The following is a 24,467-nucleotide window of genomic DNA, read 5'->3' as shown; positions in this document are numbered from 1 at the left end:
TAAAACGTTTTTTTTTTTTAATTGTAAAGTTATCCTACAAGTTTTGTCATCCTTGAAGACTCTCAGGTGCTTGTAGTAAAATGACAAATGATTATTAATGATTAAAATTTATTATAAACCATTACAAATTATTGGTAAACTATTTTAAAAATTAAACACTGAAGTTAGGTACTAAAGTATTCCAAGCGCCTAAGAGGCGCTAATAATACATTAATGGTTAAAGTAAGCTAAAAATGTCAAAAACAACTCGTAAAGATAAAAAAGATAAAAAGCATAAAAACGTGAAATAAAGAAAAAAAAAAGAAGAAGTGAAAAACTGAAACTTGCTTTAACTTACAATTCTCACAATCGTTTTTCTTCAAATGTAATCTGGCTTGCAATTTCTTAAAAGCAGTCTTTATAGAAGTGTACATGACCAGTTTGGATTGAACTGAATAATAGCTTTGAAGCAAACCATTTTTTCTTTGAAGATAAGAGTTGCAATCAATGACTTTCCTCAACGAAGAGCGAATATTAACAAGGAGCGATATTTCCAATTGCAAGCTATCGAGTCTATCCTTTAACTCAGCATCGATATATACCCAATCGATTGTAGGGCATCCAGAGGCTGTAATAGAATCTCTTAATTAAAATAACATGCTAAATTTAATTAACTTAAATTTAAAAAAATTGAAGAGATTTTACAGTTGACATCAAGCCACGCTCGAAGTTCTTTAAACCAAATTTGATTGTCATTTTTAAACGTCAGATTGATTTTTTCTTCCGTATTTTCCCATCTTTTACACTGCAAAGATTTGGAAACTTCTAATTCTATACGAGAAAAATTATAAATATCAGAATATTTAACCTCCTATACCAAAAAAAGTTTTATTTTATGACTGGTTTTTATAACGTAGAGTTTTCTAATCTGACATAATGATGTTAAAGATTTGATTAAAACTCAAAAGTTAATAAAAAAATCGGTTAAAAAAAAAAATTCCAGATTGTATCAGGTGCATTTTTCTCATATTCTTGTTGCGTTGTTTTGTTTTGTTTTGTTTATCTCAACTATGTGAATAATTATCCTGACTATGAAAATCATTAGTCTTTATTGCTGAAAATCTCATGTTGTTTACTTTCATGTAGCATGTAAGATGTAGCATGTAGGATGTAATATGTAAGAGGTAGCTGATAAGTTAGTTGAGTTACTTTATCTATGAATCTAAATTTGATCTCAGTTTTTAATACATTTAGAGTTACAAATTAGAAAATAGCAAATTAAGTCTAATAAAAATAAAAATCATAAAAAATGAAAATATTTAAATATATTTTTACCTAATTTTGTTAAAACCTATATTTTTTAACCTACAAAACTTAAATTTCATAAAAAATATTTTAAACTTCGGGAAACAGACTTGAATATTAAAAATAATATATAATTTACTAGGTAAAAATAAATTGCAAGAACAAAGACCATAAAAGACAAGCTCATTTATTTTCAGATTCAGAAGAACCCATGAGAAGATAATGACCCATGAAAAGAAAATAGAATGATCCATGAGAAAAAATCGACATGTTTATACAACAGGAAAAAATATTATCTAAAAAAATTATTATATAAATTTTAAAAAGCAAAAAGTTTGACCATCATAAAAGGTGGTTATTTAGGATGATGCTTCATAAAAAGATAACAGGTTAATGGAAGGAAAAGGATTTTGTTTAATCTTTTAGGAGTTAAATTTTTAGAGGATTCAGAAATTCATAAAAAATAAGATCACAGTAAAAGGAAGAAAAAGAAAACATTTTAAAAAGATGAAATTCGTTAAATATTTTGTATCTTAAAATGTAAGCTTAAAAAAAGAAGGATAAAAAAATCATACTGTTGTCACAAAACTCAGTGTTGCAAACTATTTCTTGTTTTGCCTCGCCTTCACAATATGAGCCTAAACCTTCACATCTCCTAATAAACAACATCCTCCCTTGTTTCTGATCAGTTTGACATAACTCACTGCAATCACCAGCTTGTTCCCAAGAGCTCCAAATAGTTTTCTCTAAAGATTAAACTTAGCATAGATCAGTATATACAGTTCTGTCACAAACAATCATTGATTTTTGCTTTTGAAAAGAACATTTACAGCTTAATCAAAGATAGAAAAACAACTGTTAATGAATATCATAAATTAAAATAGTTAACAAAATTAAACTTATAATACTAATACTATGATATTTAAAATCAAATAAATTTTAAAAAAAGAAGAAAAGAGAATTTAAAAAATGAAAGGAGAATTAAGAGCATACGATAACAGAGTTTTAAATTAGGTGTGGATGCATTTTTTTCGTTGTAGCCGGTTTTACAATGGCAATCATAGCTACCATTATAATTTATGCAATCAGAATTTTCAGGACAGCTATCTTTATTTAGACATTCATTTAAATCTAAAAAAGAAAGTGGGGAATAAACCAAAATTAATTTCAAAACAACTCAATCCAAAAAAATTCAATATCCTGTCCTTGAAATTACCTTCACATAAATCTAATGCATTTTTTACATAACCAGGATAACATTGACACTCAATGGTTGAATTGGTATCAAAACATTGCTGATTGCTGAGGCAAATTAATGGATTGGATGAGCACACATTTACAGCTTTTTCTAATATAGAAAAGATCTGTAAAGTGTAAAAGCATACATAAAACATTAAGAAGATTATTATGAAAATTAAACTTTTAAGAAATCTTAGAATAAAACACTTAATGCACTATTTGAAAATATTCACCTATACAGTCTTCACCCACTTTTTGAAAACCATCACGACACTCACATCTAATGCCAGGGCCACCAACAATATTTCGGCAAACTTGATGAGGCTTTGGACATGCAGTTTCACTTTTACATTCATCAATTTCTTAAAAAAGAATGAAAGCATGTTGATATAAAAATTAAACAGAACCAATTTCTGGTGACTTTCTTAAATCACTGGATTTTTGGTAATAACTTTGAATAACTTTTACCACAAAAATTTTAAATGAATTAAAAAAAAAAAAAGAGGTTTAAAATGGTAAAAATTGATTGCTTGATTAAAAGATGTTAAACTTTATGTTTAAAAGTAAGTAGTTTGAGAAAAAAAGAAATTTTGAAATTAAGATATCATTAGGTGTGATTTTGTTCCTGAAAGAAAATTAAAACTAAACTGTTCAAAATTTGAGTAAAAGTAAATAAAAATCAAATTTGGCGGATTGTTTGTGATCAAATCTCTTTTTCTTTTAAAACCTTGTCACCATTTTTTCATTAGTTAAATTGGAAATTTTTGAATTTTTTAAAAATAAATTTGGGTAAAAGTAAATAAAAATCAAATTTGGCCGATTGTTTGTGATCAAATCTCTTTTCCTTGTCACCATTTTTTCATTAGTTGAATTGGAATTTTTTGAATTTTTTAAAAATAAATTTGGTCAACATCTTTTGTGGTAATCAATAAATTAGAAACCCTTCTAAAAACTATTTAAAGATTCAGTTTCTGGACTGATTTTTATTGAATTTCAAAACTGGTTAATGAGAAATAAGATCAGCCCTCATTGCTCACAAGAAGACCTTTAAAATTTAAGGAAAAACTGTTAAATTTGAATCTATCATTTTTGTAACACGTTATAACATCTTTAAAATCAAAATTCAATTTTTTGAGAGATTTTTTTTCATCAAATTTGTTATTTATTTCAATAATGTCAAGAATTATAAGTAAAAAAAGTTCAAATACTTTTAAATTAATAATTTTAAAATGAAGTGTTGTTAAATACTAAAATAGTATTGGTAATAATTAGTATTGATAAAATAGTTAATAAGTTTAGTTCAGCATATTATCAATCACATTAATCAAAACAAATTTTAAAAGGACAATTAAAAATCATATTGATGAATTGTGTTACATGAAAGAAAGATATTAACTTGTCATATTTTACCTAAAAAATATAAAGATAAAATTACTAAAATGCTTCAAAAATAATTGCATTAAAGTTTTTTCTTTTTTTTTTTTTTTCATTACAGACCATTCTGGAAGGAATGCAATGCCATGGTTACTCTGGACAAGTTTTTTTTTTATTAATTATACTTAATGATGGTTTACTTTAAAGAATCTCAGCAAATTATAAAACCACATTAACAAAATTTTTTTTTTCTCAGCCAATTATAAAACCAAATTAACAAAATATGGATTGGACAAACATTTATAGAAGCTCTTTCAACAGTTTAAGATAAATATTATGATTGGCAGCAATAAGTCTCTGTACTGTTTACAAAAAATAAATATGCATAAAGTTCAAAAAGAATAAAAAAATTAGTTTTTGGTGCTGTTTTAACAAAAAATAAAAAATTCATCTATGAAACTTCCATAAATGGTAACTTTACAATGTTTTAGATTTTCTTAAATGAACAGGTCAAATGTAAAAAAAAAAATGGTTCAACATAACCTGAAAATAACTTTGATTTAGCTAGGGAACTTTTTTTATCAAAAGTCTTCACTTTGTTTTTTTTATTAAGATATTCTTCAATTTTGATAACTGAAATATAAGTATCCTTTAATAATTGAATTACCTAATAAATTAATCACAATATTGTTGTGTTATATTGTTGAAAAAAACGAGTAAAAAAAACTTTATGGATGTATATAAAATCAAACATTTGTACCAACGCAAATAGACAGATGATTCATTGTGTATCCTTGATTACATGTGCAAACAGAGTTTCCAAGACTGTTTTTTGAGCAGGTGGCATTTGCTGGACAAAAGACCTTGTTAGAGCATGAGTCAAAAGCTGAAAAATGTATTGTCAAAAATTCATTAAAAAATGCAGACATTTATCTCAATGCAAATCTGAAAGAAAAACTTATGCTTACGTTGACATTGATTAGTAGCATTTAAAACAAACCCAGCAGCACAAGAGCATTCAAAAGAACCCAGAGTGTTTTGGCAATGGCTATTTGGACCATTACACATGCTTAAGCATTCATTTATATCTGTAATAATTTAAATAAAAGATTAAATATGTGTTAAATAGTAAATGTAATAATGGATAAAAGTCATCAGATAACTGACCTTTACAAATGTTACTTCCATCTGTTGACAACACCCAACCACCAGGGCAAGAACAGTTATAACGCCTGTTAGTTTCAAAAATATTTTCATTCTTACAAATTCCTCTGTCAGGATCACAAATTTTCTTGCTTCCACTACATTCATCCACATCTTCGACATATACAAAAAAAAAAATACCGTAAGATAACTTATATTTGTGTCTTTTAAGACAGGTAAACTTTTATAACTTGCTGCTACTATTGTTGTTGTCGTTGTTGTTGATGATGTTGATGTTGATGATGATGATGATGATGATGATGATGATGATGATGATGATGATGATGATGATGATGATGATGACCATAGTTAAATTCGGTATTGCAACCTCTTTTTTCGTTTATGTGGATTATTTTTCGGTATTGCAACTTACGCGTTCGTTTTTGCAACTTAGGCTTCGTTTTTGCAACCTCATCATTCGTTTTTGCAACCAAAAAGGATGAAAATTCGTTTTTGCAACCCGCTAAAGTTGTAATCGGTACCGGTTTAAATATGTTTGAGTTCCGCCATTAAATTTTCTCGAGAACTCGATGGAAATTTGTTTTAAAAAGCTTTGAAAAGTTTATTGTTATCAGAAATTTAGTTTTGTAAAAAGGCTATTGAAAAAATATAACTTAGGCTATATTTCAAATAGATGTTGTTTAATTGTAAACATATAAGATGCGATGTTCAAACAATATTGATTTAAGTGTTAGTAATGATTTGCAATGTTGATTAGTAACGCATGTTTAAGTTACTAACACAAAAAAGGTTAGTAATTAATTGAATTGAAAGTTTCAAAATGTTTAGTCAAATATAAATACTATTTTTAAAATGGTTAAATGACAAGTATGCTTGGGGGACGCTTTCTTATCTGGAACCACATGTGCCTATGTAAAAAAATAATTGACATCAAATGCCAAGGAGGAATAATTGGGGATAGCTACGTTATCTGTAATGTATGTGCAGGTATTAAGTTGTTGATGTTTCTAATGTTTTTTTTCCCTTACTTGAGCTCTAATACTTTCAACATAAACACATTTTGTGTTAAAAATACAACATGACACTATTCAATCATATCCAATCTTAAATACTTGCTCTAACCTTAAGCATTTTTCAAAGAAAAAGCTAAATTCATTCAATTGCATAAATCTATAAATTTTAGAAGTTATTTCATACAATATTCAAATTTTTTGAACTAGCTGTAGCTCCAAAAATGCAATGCTTAATCATCAATAATATGCAAGAAATTTATTGCATATTACTTAAACTTATTACATAGTAATATTTTTGTAAAGACATTGATGTATTCATATGCAAAAATCTATATCATAAGATAAAATTGTAAGAATAAAATTTAAATTACAAGAAATTTATATTATAGGGGAGACCGTTTAGACTTCAGATAATTTTAAATGAAACTGACCTGATTTAATAATTATTGCCCTTTTTTAAACAAATTTTGCTACATAGTTACAGTCTGATAGCTATACGCATCCATAAATCTTAACAATTATAAATCTTTATTCAGCCACATCAGTATTGCTGTCTTCAAACTCATCATCGTCAAGGTTGTTTGTACTATCATTAGAAGAAATTTTTTGGTCATTCAAGTGAGACTTGTAACTTCAGGTGACTGAATCAACAGGTTAATGAGGTTTCATTAATGATGAGAACCAATCAGGTCCTGTAGACTTCTATTCCTCCCATTTTTATGGATACTTTATACATTTTCTACCCAAATATTCAATAGCTAAATGTCTTTTTGTTTTTTTTGTGAGACCATGGAACATTGTTGAGTGTTTAATTAAGTATCAGCTTTGAACAGTCTACCCCAGTGGAGTGTATTGAAAAAAATTAAATGAATTTTTCCTTCTAAAGAAAAGAGCCCAAACTATGGCAGGTAATGTAATTAGGAACTGAATGTTTTAAAACTATAGTCACAGGTCCAACATATCAACCATAGACAATATTGTTCTAGTGTCAATAGGATGGCAGATTTAAAAGTGTCCATGGTCTCCCTGTGTCTATAGTCTACCTAGTCTCTCCTAGATTCCTTTAAATTTTTGTAAGAGTTTCAATATAGATATAGAATTAATTTATAGAATTTCATTATTTCATTATTTAGGTTGCTGCAAAATTTCCCCAACAAAAAAAGATAATTTAGTTGGTAGAGGTAAATTTTTAATTGTTTATAAGTAACATTTTTATAAAAGTTTTTTCAAAGTTTATTACAATTTACTTATGGTAGATATATAAGTTGATAATTATATGATAAGTATATAAAAATAAGTTTTAAACTATTAAAAGCTTTTTTAGCAACTAAGTTTGTTTTATACTTTTAGAAAGATAACACTAATTAGTTATGTAAAAACGCTTGCTAATTATCCACAGGGTTATTAATTTTGGTAAATAATTAAGAAGAATAATGTAGTAACCAATTAAAAAGAAAAAAACTTGAAAAGATAAGAAATTAAACTCACTTTTTGGATATCTCAACCAAAAAACCTTTTTCTCGACTAGGCACAAGTTATTAGAGGGAAGAATCACTACAGCACACAAATTATTTAGCTTTCACTATAGCACCCAAATTATTAAACATTAAAGGGTTTTAATTTTATTACTCTTAAAGTTAAAGTAATTAATAATTCAAAAATAGAATATTTTGTTTTAGGAATCCAAAAAATGACAAAAGAAAAAGTAGAGGAAATTGCTTCTTCTCTCTTACTTAGATCAATATTTTCTGGTCAGGATTGGCAATACTAATTGGATGTTTAGGTTTAATTTTTTAAATATGTTGATATAACAAGTCTGTTCTGTTATATAATTTATACTCAGGGCAGGTGAAGCTTTTTAGTTATAAAAAGGCAACTCACCTGTAAAAGAAATGATGTGTATATTTGTGTGTGTGTGTGTGTGTGTGTGTGTGTGTGCGCGTGTGTCTGCGTAATATATGTATATATATATGATAAATATAGAAAACTAAAGGTAGTAGAAGCTTGGATGATCACATTAAAAATAAATATAATTAGAAATAAATTTGAAAAACAATATGTCAATGCATTGACTTTTAGGTGTACAGTTACAGACATGATTTATTTATTGCAGGAAGACAAAGTAAAAGTAGGTTAAGTTGCATATTTTTGAAAGTTTTTAAGATTTTAATCAAAGATAAATTAGTCAAAGATAAATGCGCTAAAATGTAAATGGTTTTTTAAAACTTGTTTTATCTACAAGAAAATTTATGTGATCAAGAACTGATTGATTTGTTAAGTGAGGACCAACAACACTAACTATTTAATGCTTTGGCTAAAACATAAAATTCTATAAAAGTAAATTTTAAGTTTGTGTTCTTTAGTGCATCATCTAATAATAAATTTGAAGTATACTTGTAATGTAATAGTAGCTTGGTTCAAATATCTTTTAAGAATTCGAAAATTCATTGTATAACAGTAAGTATAACTAAAAAAAGATTCATTGTATAACTAAATGAAAATGAAGAGCCACAGTGTTTAAAGTTTTCAATCAATTCAGAACAATTAAAAATATTATTTTCCACTACAATATCTGGCCACCAGAGTGTTGTTACATCAAATGTGAAAAGTATTATTAATCAAAATAAAGAAGCTAAAGAGTTATTTAAAGATTTTACTACTGAGCAGATTGTTGCAAAAGTACGTTATAAAAAAATGAAGTTTTTCTACAGAAAACTGTATTAGATATTTTATATATATATATATATATATATATATAATTTTCAAGTTTTTGTTTTTAATCAATAAATCGTTATGATCTCTCATATAATATGTTAAACCTCTCATAATTTTTTTTTTTAATCAAATGAGAAATATGTTTTTACTTCTGTTAATTTTGTATATTTCATTTTTGTGATGTTAGTTCACATAAATCTTTTAAAAATTGCTTTTGATGTAAACTTAAAACTATTACTTTAAAACGTTAATAGATTTTAGATTTACCCATTTAAAGTTCTTAATTTAAAACATGACATTTCGTAAGTACCGAAAATCCCATTATAATGAGGGATGGATCATTTATTTTTCAATAAACTAAAACAAGAGGTGTAAGGGTTACATTTTTTTCAATAATGTATACTTAATTAAATTATGAGCAATCCATTTCTGGGTACGTTTATTTTGCAAAAATTATTTTTCATGATATTATCCCGAAATCCAGTCAAGTGTGGCTTAATCTAATAATTTAAATTACCTAAAACTGAAGCGTATATAAATCTGATATAAATAAGATATTCTAAACAATCATACGCCACCACAATATATTTTCTCTATAGAAACTTATTTAATAGTTAAAGTTTCTTGCCTGTTATAGCTGAAATAAATAATACTAAAATGATATTTATAATACATTTGACGTTGACTTATGACGTAGTGCGATGCTTGAGATCAAATCTCTGCTTAACCGGGCACGTCATCCTCTTTTTGAGGCGGTTTATAAAGACTGTTACCTTACGTGTTGTATATAAAATTACAAATGTATCCGATACAAAACTAAAATGCTCATTTAAATAAGTATAGCTGAGATATAGGTAGAGGGGCGGCTGTAGGAACGAGTATCTTCAGAATCTTAAATAAAATATATTCAGTTTACAAGGTTCTTCAGATTTATTTGACCTAAATTTTAGGAATCTAATTAGGCCTGTAAATATTACCTTTTGGCGTTGTGATAAAATTTCTGTTTTCAATCAATTTTTGGACACCATTCCACACCTCTCTATAGAAAAACACTAGCTGTTCACTTTCTGTTTCTAATTTACTGGTTGCGTAATGTGCACATACGCATGAGCTGAGGCTTTTAAATACCTAAAAGAATTGCTACTAGGGCCGAACCTGTTTTAAACATCCTTATCAGATCCAAAAAATAAGTCCCTCGAATTTTAAATAGGTCATAATCCAACGCCAACTCAATTTTTCGCATTTTTTTCTTATTGTTGAAACTCTAAACTTTTGATATTTTTAAAATAACTATTTTTCCAAAAGAAATATAATTAGATTATTACTAGGATTGGCGTTTTTTCTAAAATTTTGACATAAAATAAACAAAAAATCATAGTTTTTATTAGAGTTCGGTATTGCAACCTTTGTGTTCTCGGTAATGCAACTTTTCAATATATCCATTTTACTGTTAAAATTGTATTCCTTGTTGACGGTAAACTATTCTATTATCTTTCATACCAAATGTAAAGGAATCCAACACCCATTTCCATTATTACATTTTTACAAAATAAAATTTGTGGTTTTTTTAGTTTTTTCAAGAAAGTTATAACTCAAGTATAATTAGTAACAAGTTATAGACGGTTTGAGAAAAAAAAAAATTCATGATAAATTATGTTTTTGGGGTTATATGATAAAGCTGATCACTACTTTTTTAGGGGTGATTGACTCCTATTAATGTTTAAAATCATATCAGAACAAAAGTTTAACCATCACCCTAACTTTTCCTATAAAATGTAACAAAACATTAAAACTTCGGTACTGCAACGCGCCGTTAAATTGGAATGAAAGCGCAAGGTTGCATTACCGAACAAGTTTACACATACTGATGATGATGATGATGATGATGATGATGATGATGATGATGATGATGATGATGATGATGATGATGATGATGATGATGATGATGATGATGATGACCTTTGAACTTTGTACATCAATGCTTAAAAAAAATTAAAAATTTTAATCAGTTTGAAAATAATTTTTATCAGTTTGAAATTACTTAACATATACTTATTGTTATTTTATTTACAGGGACATTCAAAAGACAATTTAAATATTTTAATTAATTATATTTTTATAAACCATATTACTTAATAATTGTTTTAAAGAAAAACTTTTTATATAATTATAACTTTAAAAAAATTGTGCAAATCATAATAAAAGACCTTGACATTTATCCAAATCTGCATTATAAAAGGAGCCAATAGTATTGCACTGGCACTGATATGTTCCTATGAGATTGGTACAGGAAGCATTTGGCATCTTACAAAGTTTTTCACATTCATTTATATCTAAAGTATGAAAAGATGATAATGCTTACATAATGCATATAAATCAGTGCATAATTGAGACTTTAAGTCATTTAGAAAGGGATAATACATACACATACACATACACATACATACATTACATTACATTACATACATATATACACATACAATGTATGTAATGTATGTATATAGTTCAAATCATAAAAAATCTAAAAAAAAATTATATAGATAACAACATACCAACACAAATATTTAGAGTACTATTGAATGCCCATCCACTATTGCATGAACACTCATAACCACCTTTGGTATTTATGCATTTGCTATTCTCAAAATTACAGCCATTTGATCCTGATGAGCAGTCATCAATATCTTTGTAAAAAGTAAAAATTTATTTAAAAAGTTTAAAAAGTTAGAAAAAAAGCACCAGTGAAAAAAGTCAGTCATAGTAAATTTATGCAAAATGAATTCATTGGCTTATAAAAATTCATAAATAATATAAAAACATAAAACACAAAAAAAATAGAAAATATAACAAAAAAAGAAAGTTAAAAAAATAGTAAATAGAAAATAACAAAGTAAAAAACCATTTCTATCTAAAAATTTCCATTAAAAATTTCTAAATAAAAAAAATGCTTATCAGTTTCTAAATATTTCAGAAGTATAATATTCACCTTCACATGTTGAAAAATTATCAAAAGATATGTAACCATTTTTACAAAAACATTTTGCATAAGTGGAATTAACTGTTTTACATATTTGATTCTTGTATGAAAAACAAGTGAGAATATCGCAAGGAGCTAAATACGAAAATTAAAATGCTACATGCCAGATGTTAAATTGCCAGGCATTAATTTGAAAAAATGAGCCAAAAATATTGTTAGTATTAAAGTGATTTTGAGGTCAAAAACATTTAATTATTGGTTCTTTTATAAATGGAAAAACATCTTTTAGCAGCAAGTTATTTAAGAAACAACAAAAATTGTCAAAAGCAGTGTGCTGTATAAATTACTAATATTATCTTGTGTTCCAACTTGATGTCACAAGCTGATGGTAAACTAAAACTTGCTATGATGGTTTGCAAACAAAATAGCATTTACACAAACTAGAGGGTTATTTACCTTGGTAAATATCCATCACATCTTAATTAAGCCATGAACTTCTGTTGCAAGGTTGCATTTGCAAGTTGCATCTGAGAATTGTGTCAAGTTGTTTTTTTGAACTCTTATTATATTCACTTTATAATAAGAGATTAAAGAAGATCTCTACAATATTCACGAAAACTGTTGAAATTTTCTTTTCAGAATGAATAAACAAAATATTTATTTGGTACCATGTGTAAACAATTTGGTTCCAGTTGTTAAAAGCTCTATATTCTATATCCCTAAACCACCTTTACTGATTATTTACACAATTTTTATATGAAAACATTCTTTTTATACAGGTACTTCAAATAAGGATATACTTACCACCATTTTTTAGATTTACATAAAGTTTTATTTGATGATCAGACTTCCTAAAAATTTAAACACTGCCAGTGTTTAAATCAATTTTGTACCAAATGGTGTGGTTACATTTAAATCATGGGAATGCAAGTTATGAATCTGTATCTAAATTGATACCCAGTGATGCTGTAATATATGATATAGATTTTGATGTAGAAGTGGTGGTGTTTTTTGAGTAGAGGCAAAACATCAAGCATTAACCAAAAGAGAAACAACAAATAGAGCACTTGTTTTCTTGAACTTGAAGTTCAATTCTTCTTACTCTAGAGTAATATTGTATATTGAATATTCTGAAATAAGAAGTTTAAATACAAGAAACTTTGTTTGATGTTTAAAAAGATGATATTGTATATTGCATATTCAGATTGTCTTAAGTCTGAGATAAGAAGTTTAAATGCAAAAAGCTTTATTTAATGCTTAAAAAGATAAAAAAAAAAAAAGATAAACTATGTTTTAATTGGTAGTTTGCTTTCATAATATCAAGTCTTTATCAAATAACATTATATATTATATATTATATTATATATTATATATTATATATTATATTATATATTATATTATATATTATATTATATATTATATTATATATTATATTATATATTATATTATATATTATATTATATATTATATTATATATTATATTATATATTATATTATATATTATATTATATATTATATTATATATTATATTATATATTATATTATATATTATATTATATATTATATTATATTATATATTATATATTATATTATCAAATAACATTATATATTTTAAATATATATATATATTTTTTTTTGTATTTTTGTATCAAATAAAACATTGGTACATCCAATTCTTATTAGACTTGTTCTTTAATTTGAAACATATATTACAAGCTTTTCTCAATTACAACTTTCATCTTCTCAATTACATCTTTCGTTTCTTAATTACATCTTCCATGTTCTAAATTACATATTGCGACTTTTAAATTACATTTTGTATTTCTCAATTACATCTTACGTTTCTTAATTGCAACTTTCAAGTTCTCACTTACATCTTGAAAAGGTGTAGTAATGTAGCTTATTTGATGCATTATTATTATAAATAGTGTTTCAATTTTTTTGTACATGCACATTGGCAGTTACCCAAACAAAGAAATTTTGCTAAGCAATCTTGAACAAGGAAAAAACTAACCTCTTTCAGTACTATTTTAATAGCAGCATAAAGCAAATGTTTGTACCTTGCAAATGAAGCAAGAGGTTTGGCTGAAACTTTTGTTGAAAACCTTCAAACTAATTCTTAGCAATGCAGAATTGCTGCATTTGTCTAGAATAAAATCAACAAAAAAAATGGTGTTCTAAGCTTGATAAACCAATACAAACTATAACAAAGTTGAATTTCCAAACTTGTAAATCAATATTAATGTATAAATTTAAAGTTATATTTTTTAGAACCAATTCTTTGTTGACCACTGCAGGATCAAATATAAAACCATTTTTATAAGTAGACTTTTTATTTTTACACATAACGTCATTTTGCAAAAATATTTTTAAATTTTAAAATAATCAACTTTAAAATGGATAGCAAAATGTGAAAATACAATGGAGAACTCTGTTGAAGCTTTAAATTTTTTTTTACAGTTTCATGTTTCAAAAAAACAACACATTACTTATATTTTGTTGAATTTCACATTTATTTTGAGATCAAAATCACTTTAATACTTTATATTAAAAAACCATTATAAAACTAAACAATAATAGTTAATAAGCAACAAACAACAAAAAATATCTTAAAAAGATCTTACAACCCGGATCACTTAGTACTACAGGAGGAAAGAAAGGTGATGTCAAAGTCTTGCCATCATTGGTATAACCTCGAAAAGCCACAGTATACACTTCTCCCTCTTGAAGAGGTGGATAATCATCTTAAAGCAAAATGACCTCAAGAAAGTTAAACAATATCTAACTATAAAAATCATTTTCAGCACTACCTACCACCAAACAATTAGTATTGCTACAAGAACATTGGTTATTTGGTAGTTGGTAGTGCTATCTCTGCTTTGTGAAGTCTATTTATTTTACATTCTAACTTATATAGTAATATCTCTAATGGTTAAGAGATATTAGCATGTAAAGAAAATAAATTTTAAAATGAAAGTAACTTCATAAACTTAAAATAAAATCTGTAGCATTTTATTTATAGTTATTTACAAAAAAAAAGAACATACAAGAAAAATTTTATTAAAACTCCAAAGAAAGTTACATGTGTTTTCTCTTCTTTTGCGTTTTGATACGGAACTTTTACCACCAATTTTAACTTCAGTAGTAGTACTTGGATTGAATTCTTTAACTTTGTAGCAATTAAATTTACCATTAAATAATTCATTATCAGTTAACAAGCTAGGATCAAAACTAAGTTCCTCAAGGTTAGATAAATGACAAAGAAAGACAAGCACAGTTCTAAATAAACAATATTTTAAACTTAAAATGGTTTAGAAAAGTAAATCTATTCATTTGGCAGGTAAATATAAAATAACATAAATAAAGACCTTGTATATTGGTTTATGTATTGAAATAAAAAATAAAAATAAATTAATACCGAACTGGTTCTTTGAAAGAAATGTAAGGAACTACAAAGTAGCTTGATGATTTATCAGAAATCGGAGGCCCTACATCATAATTTAAGTTTAGTTTAAAAAGTATAAAATTTAGATTAATAAAAATCTTTTTTAAATAATCATTAACAAATAATTTAAGAAACTAATTGAAGTACATACTATTGCATCATTTTTAAGTAAACTCATACCAGTGCAGCTGGAGTTTGTTTTACTAAGCATCCAACCATCTTCACAAGAACAATTGTAACTGCCAATAGTATTGTTGCAAACAGAATGAGTCCAATTGCAAGGATTGCTTTGACATTCATCAATATCTAAAAGTAATAGCTACATTATTCTGAAACTGCAAACATACTGTCTTATGGACATTGTTATACTGATCTTGATAACATTAGATTTTCACTCTTAAAATGTTGTAAGTAAAACTTCTACCAAAACAACTGGTTTAATACCAGATTGCTTATGTTATATTGTTCACACATAATTTTAAAAGTCTAACACAATTCTACAAAAACTGTTTTGAAAATAATTTTAGGAGAATAAAAAAAAAAAATGAACCAATGTTTTTGACAGTAGAAAATTACCTAATTCTCTCAAAATATTTTAAACATAAGCTTTGAACTGACCTACTTTATCTTACATTAAAAAGTAAACAAAAATTTATTTTTTTTCTTAAACTTTGAAAGGTCATTTTTTAAAATCTCCTTCTTAACCTTAAAGGTCATTTGAAAATGCTCACGAACCTTTGTTTTACATCTAAGTGATACGGAGTTAAAAATTGAAATTGTTGTTTCACAAAAATTTTAAAATTTAAAAAATTAAAAAACATGTTGTGGTTAAAGTGTTTAAATATAGAAAATCAAAAAGCATGCCAAAGTTAAAAATGAGACGAAAAAGTAAACAAGATAAAATTACCTAAACTTAATGTGAAGAAAATTTAATGTGAAAAAAAATATGTTTTAAAACACAGATAAGATTTATTTAGTAGCAAAAATATTTATCTATTTTAGATTACAGGAATTTTTTGCTGTAACAATCATATTTCATGATAAGGTTAAAATCAAGGATTTATTGAACCATTTCATGTTATTATAATTTCAGTTACTTTTTTACAAAATTTAGGACAAAAACAAATCATAATAAAGTTTTGTGGTTAAAGATAAAAGTGGAAAAATAATTGTTTCATCAACAGCTCATCTTATGATTTAATCTGCATAACACTCTGTAGGATTAGATAAAACTAGCAAAGTCATATTACATTGTGTAAATGCCAATACACTAATTTTTGATTATTATAGAGAACTTAACTATAAAGAGTTCAGGTATTTATTATGTACTGAGATATTAATGCAATACTCAATAATTATAGTTCAACTCAAACAAGTTTAATTTGACTATAAAATCACAGAACAAATAAGTAATTCAGAGCAAATATATGTTGAACAACACATTTCATAAATCACCAATTGATTAAAGCCACATCATTGAGAAGCCACACCAGGGAGACTTATTGAAAAGGTTTCTAGGAATGTTGCAAATGGATTTACCAGGATTCTTAAACAAGTGAATTAAGAAAACTTACTTCTACAAGTAATTTGTGTATTTAAAGATCCAATAGTTTTAAGATAATACCTACTAAAATACTCCTTATAAAATCAAAAGTGATTCATGACTTTAAAAATGATGTGGACTTTTGATAATCAGCACTACAAAATTATGTAAGAACAACTCAAAACATTTATGGAGCAGAGTTGTTTGCCTGTGTTATCATTTTCTTAAAAAGATAATTAAACAACTAAATTTTCATCACTTTATCCAGGCAAAAAAGTTAGTATAAGTAGTTTGATAAATGGTTTCCTTGCATTTTTTCCCTACATATATTTTTTTTGAATTTTTATACAACCACAAAATTAAAAACATGCTCAAAATATTTTTTAAATTTCAAAAGTCTATGCAATGACATTCTAAATTTAAGTAATCTGCATTCATATTTTCCACATTCCAATTTCTTCTAAAATCTTTTAAAAATGATTTATTTAGTTTTTTGATTTCCTCATTGAATCTTTGAATGAAAATAAAAATTTTAAATATAGTTCAAACAAAATTATTTAAAAAAAAACAATAGTCATAGCTAAATGAGTAAAAACAACAAGGTAACAATTAAGTACACACAGCTGTGGCACAGGAAAAAAAACACACTTGTAGAATAAACTTAAGAACTTAGAGAGAGCCTGCATTTTGAAACTGTATTTTGAAGCCTGTATTTTGAAAGCCTGTATTTGGAAAGTCACTCTTTTTCTACTTCACACCTGAAGTAAAAACGAATGACTCAACAAATGTGCAATTTTACTGTACACACACTACATATATATATAAACATACATACATATACATACATACACATATATGCACACATACATACATACATACATACATACATACATACATACATACATACATACATACATACATACATACATACATACATACATACATACATACATACATACATACATACATACATACATACATACATACATACATACATACATACATACATACATACATACATACATACATACATACATACATGCATATATACATACACTTTATCAAAACAATAGAAAAATTACTTTCAATGCACTTTAAAATAAGGGATGAAAAGTAATAAAAGAAATATTTACCAATGCAGACAGTTTGGTTGCTTACAATGCCAACTGGAGAATAACCAGGTAAGCATTCACAAACAAAACCTCCATTTATATTTTTACAAGCAGATGTCTTAGTGCAGTTTGTTCCCTCGCTTTTTGTTTGACATTCATCAATATCTGAACACAAATAAAAAGGAAATCAAATTGTTTATAATATGACTGCAAGATATATTTTATAAGTTTCTTATATTTATGAAAACATGTTTATTTTGATGCTGTTTTATTTAAACTACTTTGCAATTTATCATGTTGTTAAAGAAATGATAAAAGTTTGCATTTATAAGACAATAAAACAAACTGTGTATGTATACAAATAAGTCTGTCTGTCTGAATGCATGCATGTATTCATAGACATGTACTCATAGACATGTATTTATGTATGTATGTATGTATGTATGTATGTATGTATGTATGTATGTATGTATGTATGTATGTATGTATGTATGTATGTATGTATGTATGTATGTATGTATGTATGTATGTATGTTACCAAATGAAACATTGGAAACTAACGCATAGATACTAAAGATAAAAGTACTTTACAAAACTATAAAATATCTTTATCAAAACACAGAAAAGTTTATTTTCAATAGACTTTTAAATAAAGGAGGGAAAAGTAATAAAAGAAAAATTTACCAATGCAGGCAGTTTGGTTGCTTAAAACGCCAACTTGAGAATAACCAGGTAAGCATTCACAAACAAAACCTCCTATGGTGTTTTTACAAACAGATGAACTTGTGCAGTTTGTTCCCTTACTTTTAACTTGGCATTCATCAATATCTGAACACAAATTACCAAAACAAATAAAATTGCATTTTAAAGAAAGAAAACCATTTTGAAGAATCAATATACTTTTATTAACACAACTCTTTTAAAAATGAAACAAAATGGTTTAGAATATGACTACAAGATATATCTTAAAAATTTTGTAAATTGATGAAAGCATGTGTATTTTGATCTTGTATTACTTAAACTACTTTGAAATTTATAAGTTTATTAGAGAACTGAGGCATTGAAGGGCTAAGTGATCTATGTGGCAAAGATTTTTTTGGGATTTAAATAAAGCTATACCATTTCCATAAAAAAAAAGTACACTTTTATTTAACAAACTTTTATTAGACAAAAAGCATTGTATTAACCATATACTAAAAAAATTTTGGAGATAATATAAATAACAAATATTTTAAAAATATAAAATGACAGAAATGATCTATGTCCATATTTAGTTAACATGAAATGATCTAAGTCCAACAGTTTAGGCATTTAAATTATTTTCAAAATGCAACCTATTTTCTTCACCCAAATACTGCTTTATGTTTTGGAGATCCTTTGTCTTTGTCTCTTTAATTGGTACCACCTCCATAAGATGTTCAATTTCTGCATTTATAATTTCTTCAATAAGTACTCCTTGTGTACTAAATTTTTTCTAAAATATTTAAATCCTGTACTGTCTTTTGTCACTTTAGACCAGGCACCTGGATTAATCCCATCTTACATTATCAAAAAAATGTAACGAGACAGTGATTTCAACCATTTGCCTGTCGTGAAAAGTATACTTGTACTTTTTTACTCCTCCATGAATCTTAAAAAGTGGTCAAACCAGCTTTTCTTTTCAAAACAAGAGCTCACCTTTTTGGGGGTTAATAGCAAAAAATGTCTAGAAATATTTTTTTCAAATCTTTTTAAGCTCTCCTTTACCAACAAGATCTGTGAAACTTATAATTAATTGCCTTCTGGTATCATTTGGCTCATCATAGTTCCTGTTGTAATAGCTTATTGCAGTGATTCCCAACGTAGGGCACTTGCCACACCGGTGGAGCGTAGGAAATTTTCAGTGGGCAATTATAAAATTTATTTAGGTTCCAAAACAAGGAAGCAATAAAATTTATTTAGAATCTAAATTGCCTCCTTTTTTTAAACCTAAATAAATTTTATAATTGCCCACTGAAAATTTCCTACGCTCCACCGGTGAGGGAAGCGCCCAACGTTGGGAATCACTGGCTTATTGTATTTTGATTCAATAAAACATGTCATTATCATTTATAATTCAAAAACATGTCATTATCTAGGTATGTGTGTAAAATTTTTAAACTATTCAGCTATTTAGTTATTTTACATCATTGTAAAGAGCTTTAAATCAGTATAACGATGGTGAAAATTTCATAAAAAACTAATGATTCTACTAAAAGTTATGCCCATTTAAGTGACAACAATTCATTATAAGGAATGCTTTAGAAAACTGCAACTAACTTAAAAAATTAGCGTTCGGTTTACGGTGGTTTTATAATAGAACTTTGTTTAGTTTTTAGCGCATTACTTTGCCTCGGTTATATTTTTATTCAACTAATAACAGAACATGGTTTTTTTTTTGTGTTTTTGTGTGTAAATCATGTTTTGAATACTTTTAAAAAATCACCAATATTTTAAATAAAGTTTCATTTTTCTAAAAAAACAATTTTTTAATGAATAAAAAAGTCAAATATACAAAAGGTTCATAATCTTGAATCCCCCCCCCCCCCAACCTCTCCAACAGAAGAATATTTGGTACCTTTACTGCGTGCAAAAATAGAATATGAGCGTGTCATTATTTTTTAATAAAATTTGGCAGGTACATAAAAAATAGATATATAGAATTGATTCAAAAGTTAGAAAAAAACCCATCATCCCTTCAATGTCAATTCACTTCCAGAACAGGAATGAAGTTTTCAATAGCAATAAAATCACTAAAAACGTTAGTAACTGCAAAAAAAAAACAGATTGCAATAAACTTACAACACTCTACTTTTAAAATATTATCTAAGTCAATATAAAACTCTAAAAAAAAGACGAGAAAAGTCCGTCCTTACGACACACTATGAAGCGAAAAGCTCAAAAAGTGGCCATAAGTGGAATTTTTTTAATACACTATTTTCATTAATTTTTTTTTACAACTTATTAGAAAAAATATCAAATGATAAGAAAAATATATATTTTGTTTCTCTCATGTCTACTATCCTAATCAGAGAATTGGAACAATAGTTTAATAAAAACGATTATTACTTTACAAAATTTTGAGTTTTGGCCGCTTTTTGACCATTTCGCTTCACTGTGCGACACCTACCTCGAGCACGCGGTGAAAAAATGGTCACAATTTTAACTTTAAAATCGGTGCCGTAAATCGCAGATACGCACATACCTACATTATCATTTATAATTTAAAACACATACGGGTTTACATGGATAACCTTATCTACATTATAAAATTTGACGGGCATGTACGGGAAATATTAACTGCTATTACCCGAGAAATGTCAACAGACAACCAATTATCTAGTGACTAATCATTAAAACTAGAATTAAATAGAGAAATTATCTGCAATCCTCATAAATCCTATAAATATAGAAAATTCGTCAGATTTGTAAAGCTATGGTGTGTTGTTGTGGTACAGATTTTGATAATGACATGTTTTATTGAATCTAGTTTGAATCTGGGCTTTTATTATTACTCTTTTTTCCTTTGGTTTTTGTGAATTTTTATCTATAACCTTTCTTTTTCTAAATTTACAAGTTATTGATTTATTTTTGTTTGTTATTTTTTTCAATTTATAAGTTAGTTTTCAATTTATTGCATTTTACTAAATGTACATAATTCATTGTAACAGCTGTATAATTCATTGCACTTACGTCGCGACAATTGTGTAAGAAATTACGCCAAAGAGAATTCGGAAAACCAATATAGATTTAATAATGCAGAGAGAGATAGAAAAATATAGAACTGTAATAGAGATCAAGTCTTCTTAATTTTACAAGCTATTTCGGCAGTTCAACACCCATGTCAAAAATGATTGAAAAATTTGATGGGTCTGACTATGTGATAGTATGGCTGAAGAAACTTAAGCTGGTCGGTGAGTCGGTGAGGATTCCGTTATCTCTCGAAGGAACCTCCGTCGCGGATATTGAAAAAGCATTATTGGATGCGTTTGCAGTAGATAGTTTTGAAGCCTACGAGTTGTTTAGGGATCGGAGATGGAACGAAGGCAAATCTGTTGATGTTTACATGGCCAGTTTGCGTCAACTTATGAGACTTAAGAAAATGAAGAGTTATTGCAGCAAGCGTTTATAACTGAATTGTCAGATGAAATTTCAAAGCAGTTACGAGCGCAAGTAGAAATATTTGGGATCAACTTGTAGAATGTATTAAACCACGCAAGAGTGCATTTATCGGAACCAACGAAAGAGGAATGTGTTTCAACAACAATTTCTGGAATTAAAAAAAAATGCTAACAGATCACCTTCATTCTTTAATGGTTTTAACTGCTTTAAATGCGATAATTTTATTGTTGCCCGAAACTTTTTTTCAAAGAAACAAACTGCTAATGGTGCAATAAAATGTTTTCGATGTGAAAACCCAGCCATATTAAAAGATTTTACTCACCGCAACAGGGAAACTCAAGAGGGGAATTACCAGCGCCAACTGTTCCCTTGAGCAACTAACGGCGCTCCCAATACAACTTTGCAGCAAAAGCACTGGTCGACAGTAGATGTACCCGAACCATTATTTCAAGAAAAACGGTTCAGAAAACAAATGTTCACGTCAGAAGAAACGAACTCAAGGTATTGGAGAATTTGTGGAAACAGTGGGAGAAGCGATGATAACATTGGTAATAGCTGGGGAAACAATTACAGGCGTCAGTAATGATTTTAAAAAGCGTTTTCGACCGTATTGACGCTGTAATTGGTATGGATATTATCAATCGTTGTGGAGGAGTGTATTTATACGATGGAAAGATCGAATTTGGTTTTGTTTCAATTTATAAGGAGAAAAAATCTGTTTGCAACAATGTTCCTATGACGGACAAGGATTTCGATTCTTATTTCGATGGCATAAAGTGAACTGCTAAATGCAAATGGAAACGTCATGATCCCCAACTGAAGAATTCTGTCGCGCAGTATAAGATAAAATCCCAAATAATGCATCAATTTAACCAAATAATGGACTCATGGATGGAAAACGGTTGGTTAAAACTGCAAAAAAGATGAACAAGGGATTATCCTGGTAATGGCAATTAAACAGGATAATAAAGGGAATTTACGACCGGTTTTGGACTTACGTGATTTGAAACAGTATGTTAACTCGCATAATGCCTCAAGTGATGCATGCCACAAAACAGTGAGGAGATGGAGAAATATTAATAACGATTTTTCAATGCTTGATCTCAGATGCGCTTACATGCAAATTCATATTGATCCGGTTTTTTTTTTCAAAATTAAAAAAAAAGGAAAAAATGAAAACCTAAAAATCAAACGAAAACACTAAACATATTGGTAAATAATGTTAATTACAAATTTACAAAAGTAATGAAAGGAAGTATTTTTTAATACCTTTTTGTTTCTTTTACTGACCTCGTACACATCTCTGCTTATTCTTTTTTTCAAGTTCTATTTTTCTTTTACGTTTGTTTTTTAAATTTTCAATGGTATATTAAACCACAAAGCGAAAGTGTGAAATAAGAATAATAACTTGAATGATAACAATGATGAATAATTGTATCAACAAACCAACTATTAAATTGTGTAATTTAAACAATTCAAGTCTAACAATTATAACGGTGAAAATGGGCTTAGATCAATTAAAGAAAATGATATGCGTGGACATTCAAACAACTCTATTGATACATTTTTCTATGAGAAAAAGGGAGATTCTGCAGTTAAAAATCTTTGAATTAGATTGGCATTGGTACATAGATGATTTTGATGAAAAATGCATATTTTTTACTATTTGGCACTTAAATAACTAAGCCCCACCATGCCTAAAAACACAAAAGTTTGCATTTGTAACACATCAAAACAAACATGTAAGTATGTATGTATGTATGTATGTATGTATGTATGTATGTATGTATGTATGTATGTATGTATGTATGTATGTATGTATGTATGTATGTATGTATGTATGTATGTATGTATGTATGTATGTATGTATGTATGTATCTATGTATCTTTATATTTTGTATGTATGTATGTATGTATGTATGTATGTATGTATGTATGTATGTATGTATGTATGTATGTATGTATGTATGTATGTATGTATGTATGTATGTATGTATGTATGTATGTATGTATGTATGTATGTATGTATGTTACCAAATGAAACATTGGAAACTAACGCATAGATACTAAAGATAAAAGTACTTTACAAAACTATAAAATATCTTTATCAAAACACAGAAAAGTTTATTTTCAATAGACTTTTAAATAAAGGAGGGAAAAGTAATAAAAGAAAAATTTACCAATGCAGGCAGTTTGGTTGCTTAAAACGCCAACTTGAGAATAACCAGGTAAGCATTCACAAACAAAACCTCCTATGGTGTTTTTACAAACAGATGAACTTGTGCAGTTTGTTCCCTTACTTTTAACTTGGCATTCATCAATATCTGAACACAAATTACCAAAACAAATAAAATTGCATTTTAAAGTAAGAAAACCATTTTGAAGAATCAATATACTTATATTAATACAACACTTTTAAAAATGAAACAAAATGGTTTAGAATATGACTACAAGATATATC

The 24,467-nt window shown here is 27.2% G+C and overlaps 1 protein-coding gene and 1 long non-coding RNA gene across 5 annotated transcripts in view; one reads left to right on the top strand and one right to left on the bottom strand.

The window, feature by feature from the left end:
• LOC149885185 (uncharacterized) overlaps window positions 1-24,467 on the bottom strand; it is a 47,869-nt gene that overhangs the window by 406 nt on the left and 22,996 nt on the right. For all 3 annotated transcript variants that reach the window (XM_090095177.1, XM_090095178.1, XM_090095176.1), the window contains exons 5-23: window positions 24,187-24,330; window positions 18,551-18,694; window positions 17,888-18,031; window positions 15,392-15,517; window positions 15,185-15,254; window positions 14,849-15,045; window positions 14,391-14,510; window positions 11,776-11,901; window positions 11,342-11,473; window positions 10,997-11,122; window positions 5,065-5,214; window positions 4,866-4,985; window positions 4,658-4,783; window positions 2,757-2,885; window positions 2,501-2,632; window positions 2,278-2,415; window positions 1,860-2,030; window positions 685-810; window positions 338-607 (exon numbers count right to left, since the gene is read on the bottom strand). In XM_090095177.1, coding sequence (XP_089951303.1) covers window positions 338-607; window positions 685-810; window positions 1,860-2,030; window positions 2,278-2,415; window positions 2,501-2,632; window positions 2,757-2,885; window positions 4,658-4,783; window positions 4,866-4,985; window positions 5,065-5,214; window positions 10,997-11,122; window positions 11,342-11,473; window positions 11,776-11,901; window positions 14,391-14,510; window positions 14,849-15,045; window positions 15,185-15,254; window positions 15,392-15,517; window positions 17,888-18,031; window positions 18,551-18,694; window positions 24,187-24,330 — 2,691 coding nt within the window. The remainder of the gene's footprint in view (window positions 1-337; window positions 608-684; window positions 811-1,859; window positions 2,031-2,277; window positions 2,416-2,500; window positions 2,633-2,756; window positions 2,886-4,657; window positions 4,784-4,865; window positions 4,986-5,064; window positions 5,215-10,996; window positions 11,123-11,341; window positions 11,474-11,775; window positions 11,902-14,390; window positions 14,511-14,848; window positions 15,046-15,184; window positions 15,255-15,391; window positions 15,518-17,887; window positions 18,032-18,550; window positions 18,695-24,186; window positions 24,331-24,467) is intronic.
• Window positions 5,780-8,207, top strand: LOC149885190 (uncharacterized). 2 transcript variants are annotated; one of them, XR_016454795.1, is made up of 4 exons: window positions 5,780-6,048; window positions 7,208-7,255; window positions 7,754-7,857; window positions 8,154-8,207. It is a non-coding gene; the product is annotated as an uncharacterized LOC149885190 (long non-coding RNA). The 2 variants fall into 2 exon arrangements; XR_016454794.1 differs by lacking the exon at window positions 8,154-8,207 and having other exon boundaries at window positions 7,754-7,988.

This window comes from Hydra viridissima, unplaced genomic scaffold (assembly GCF_058129835.1).
Source record: "Hydra viridissima isolate aposymbiotic clone 2 unplaced genomic scaffold, HvirCarnegie_v1 scaffold_8, whole genome shotgun sequence".
NCBI classification, from domain to species: domain Eukaryota; kingdom Metazoa; phylum Cnidaria; class Hydrozoa; order Anthoathecata; family Hydridae; genus Hydra; species Hydra viridissima.
This window is presented reverse-complemented; position numbering and strand designations above follow the sequence as displayed.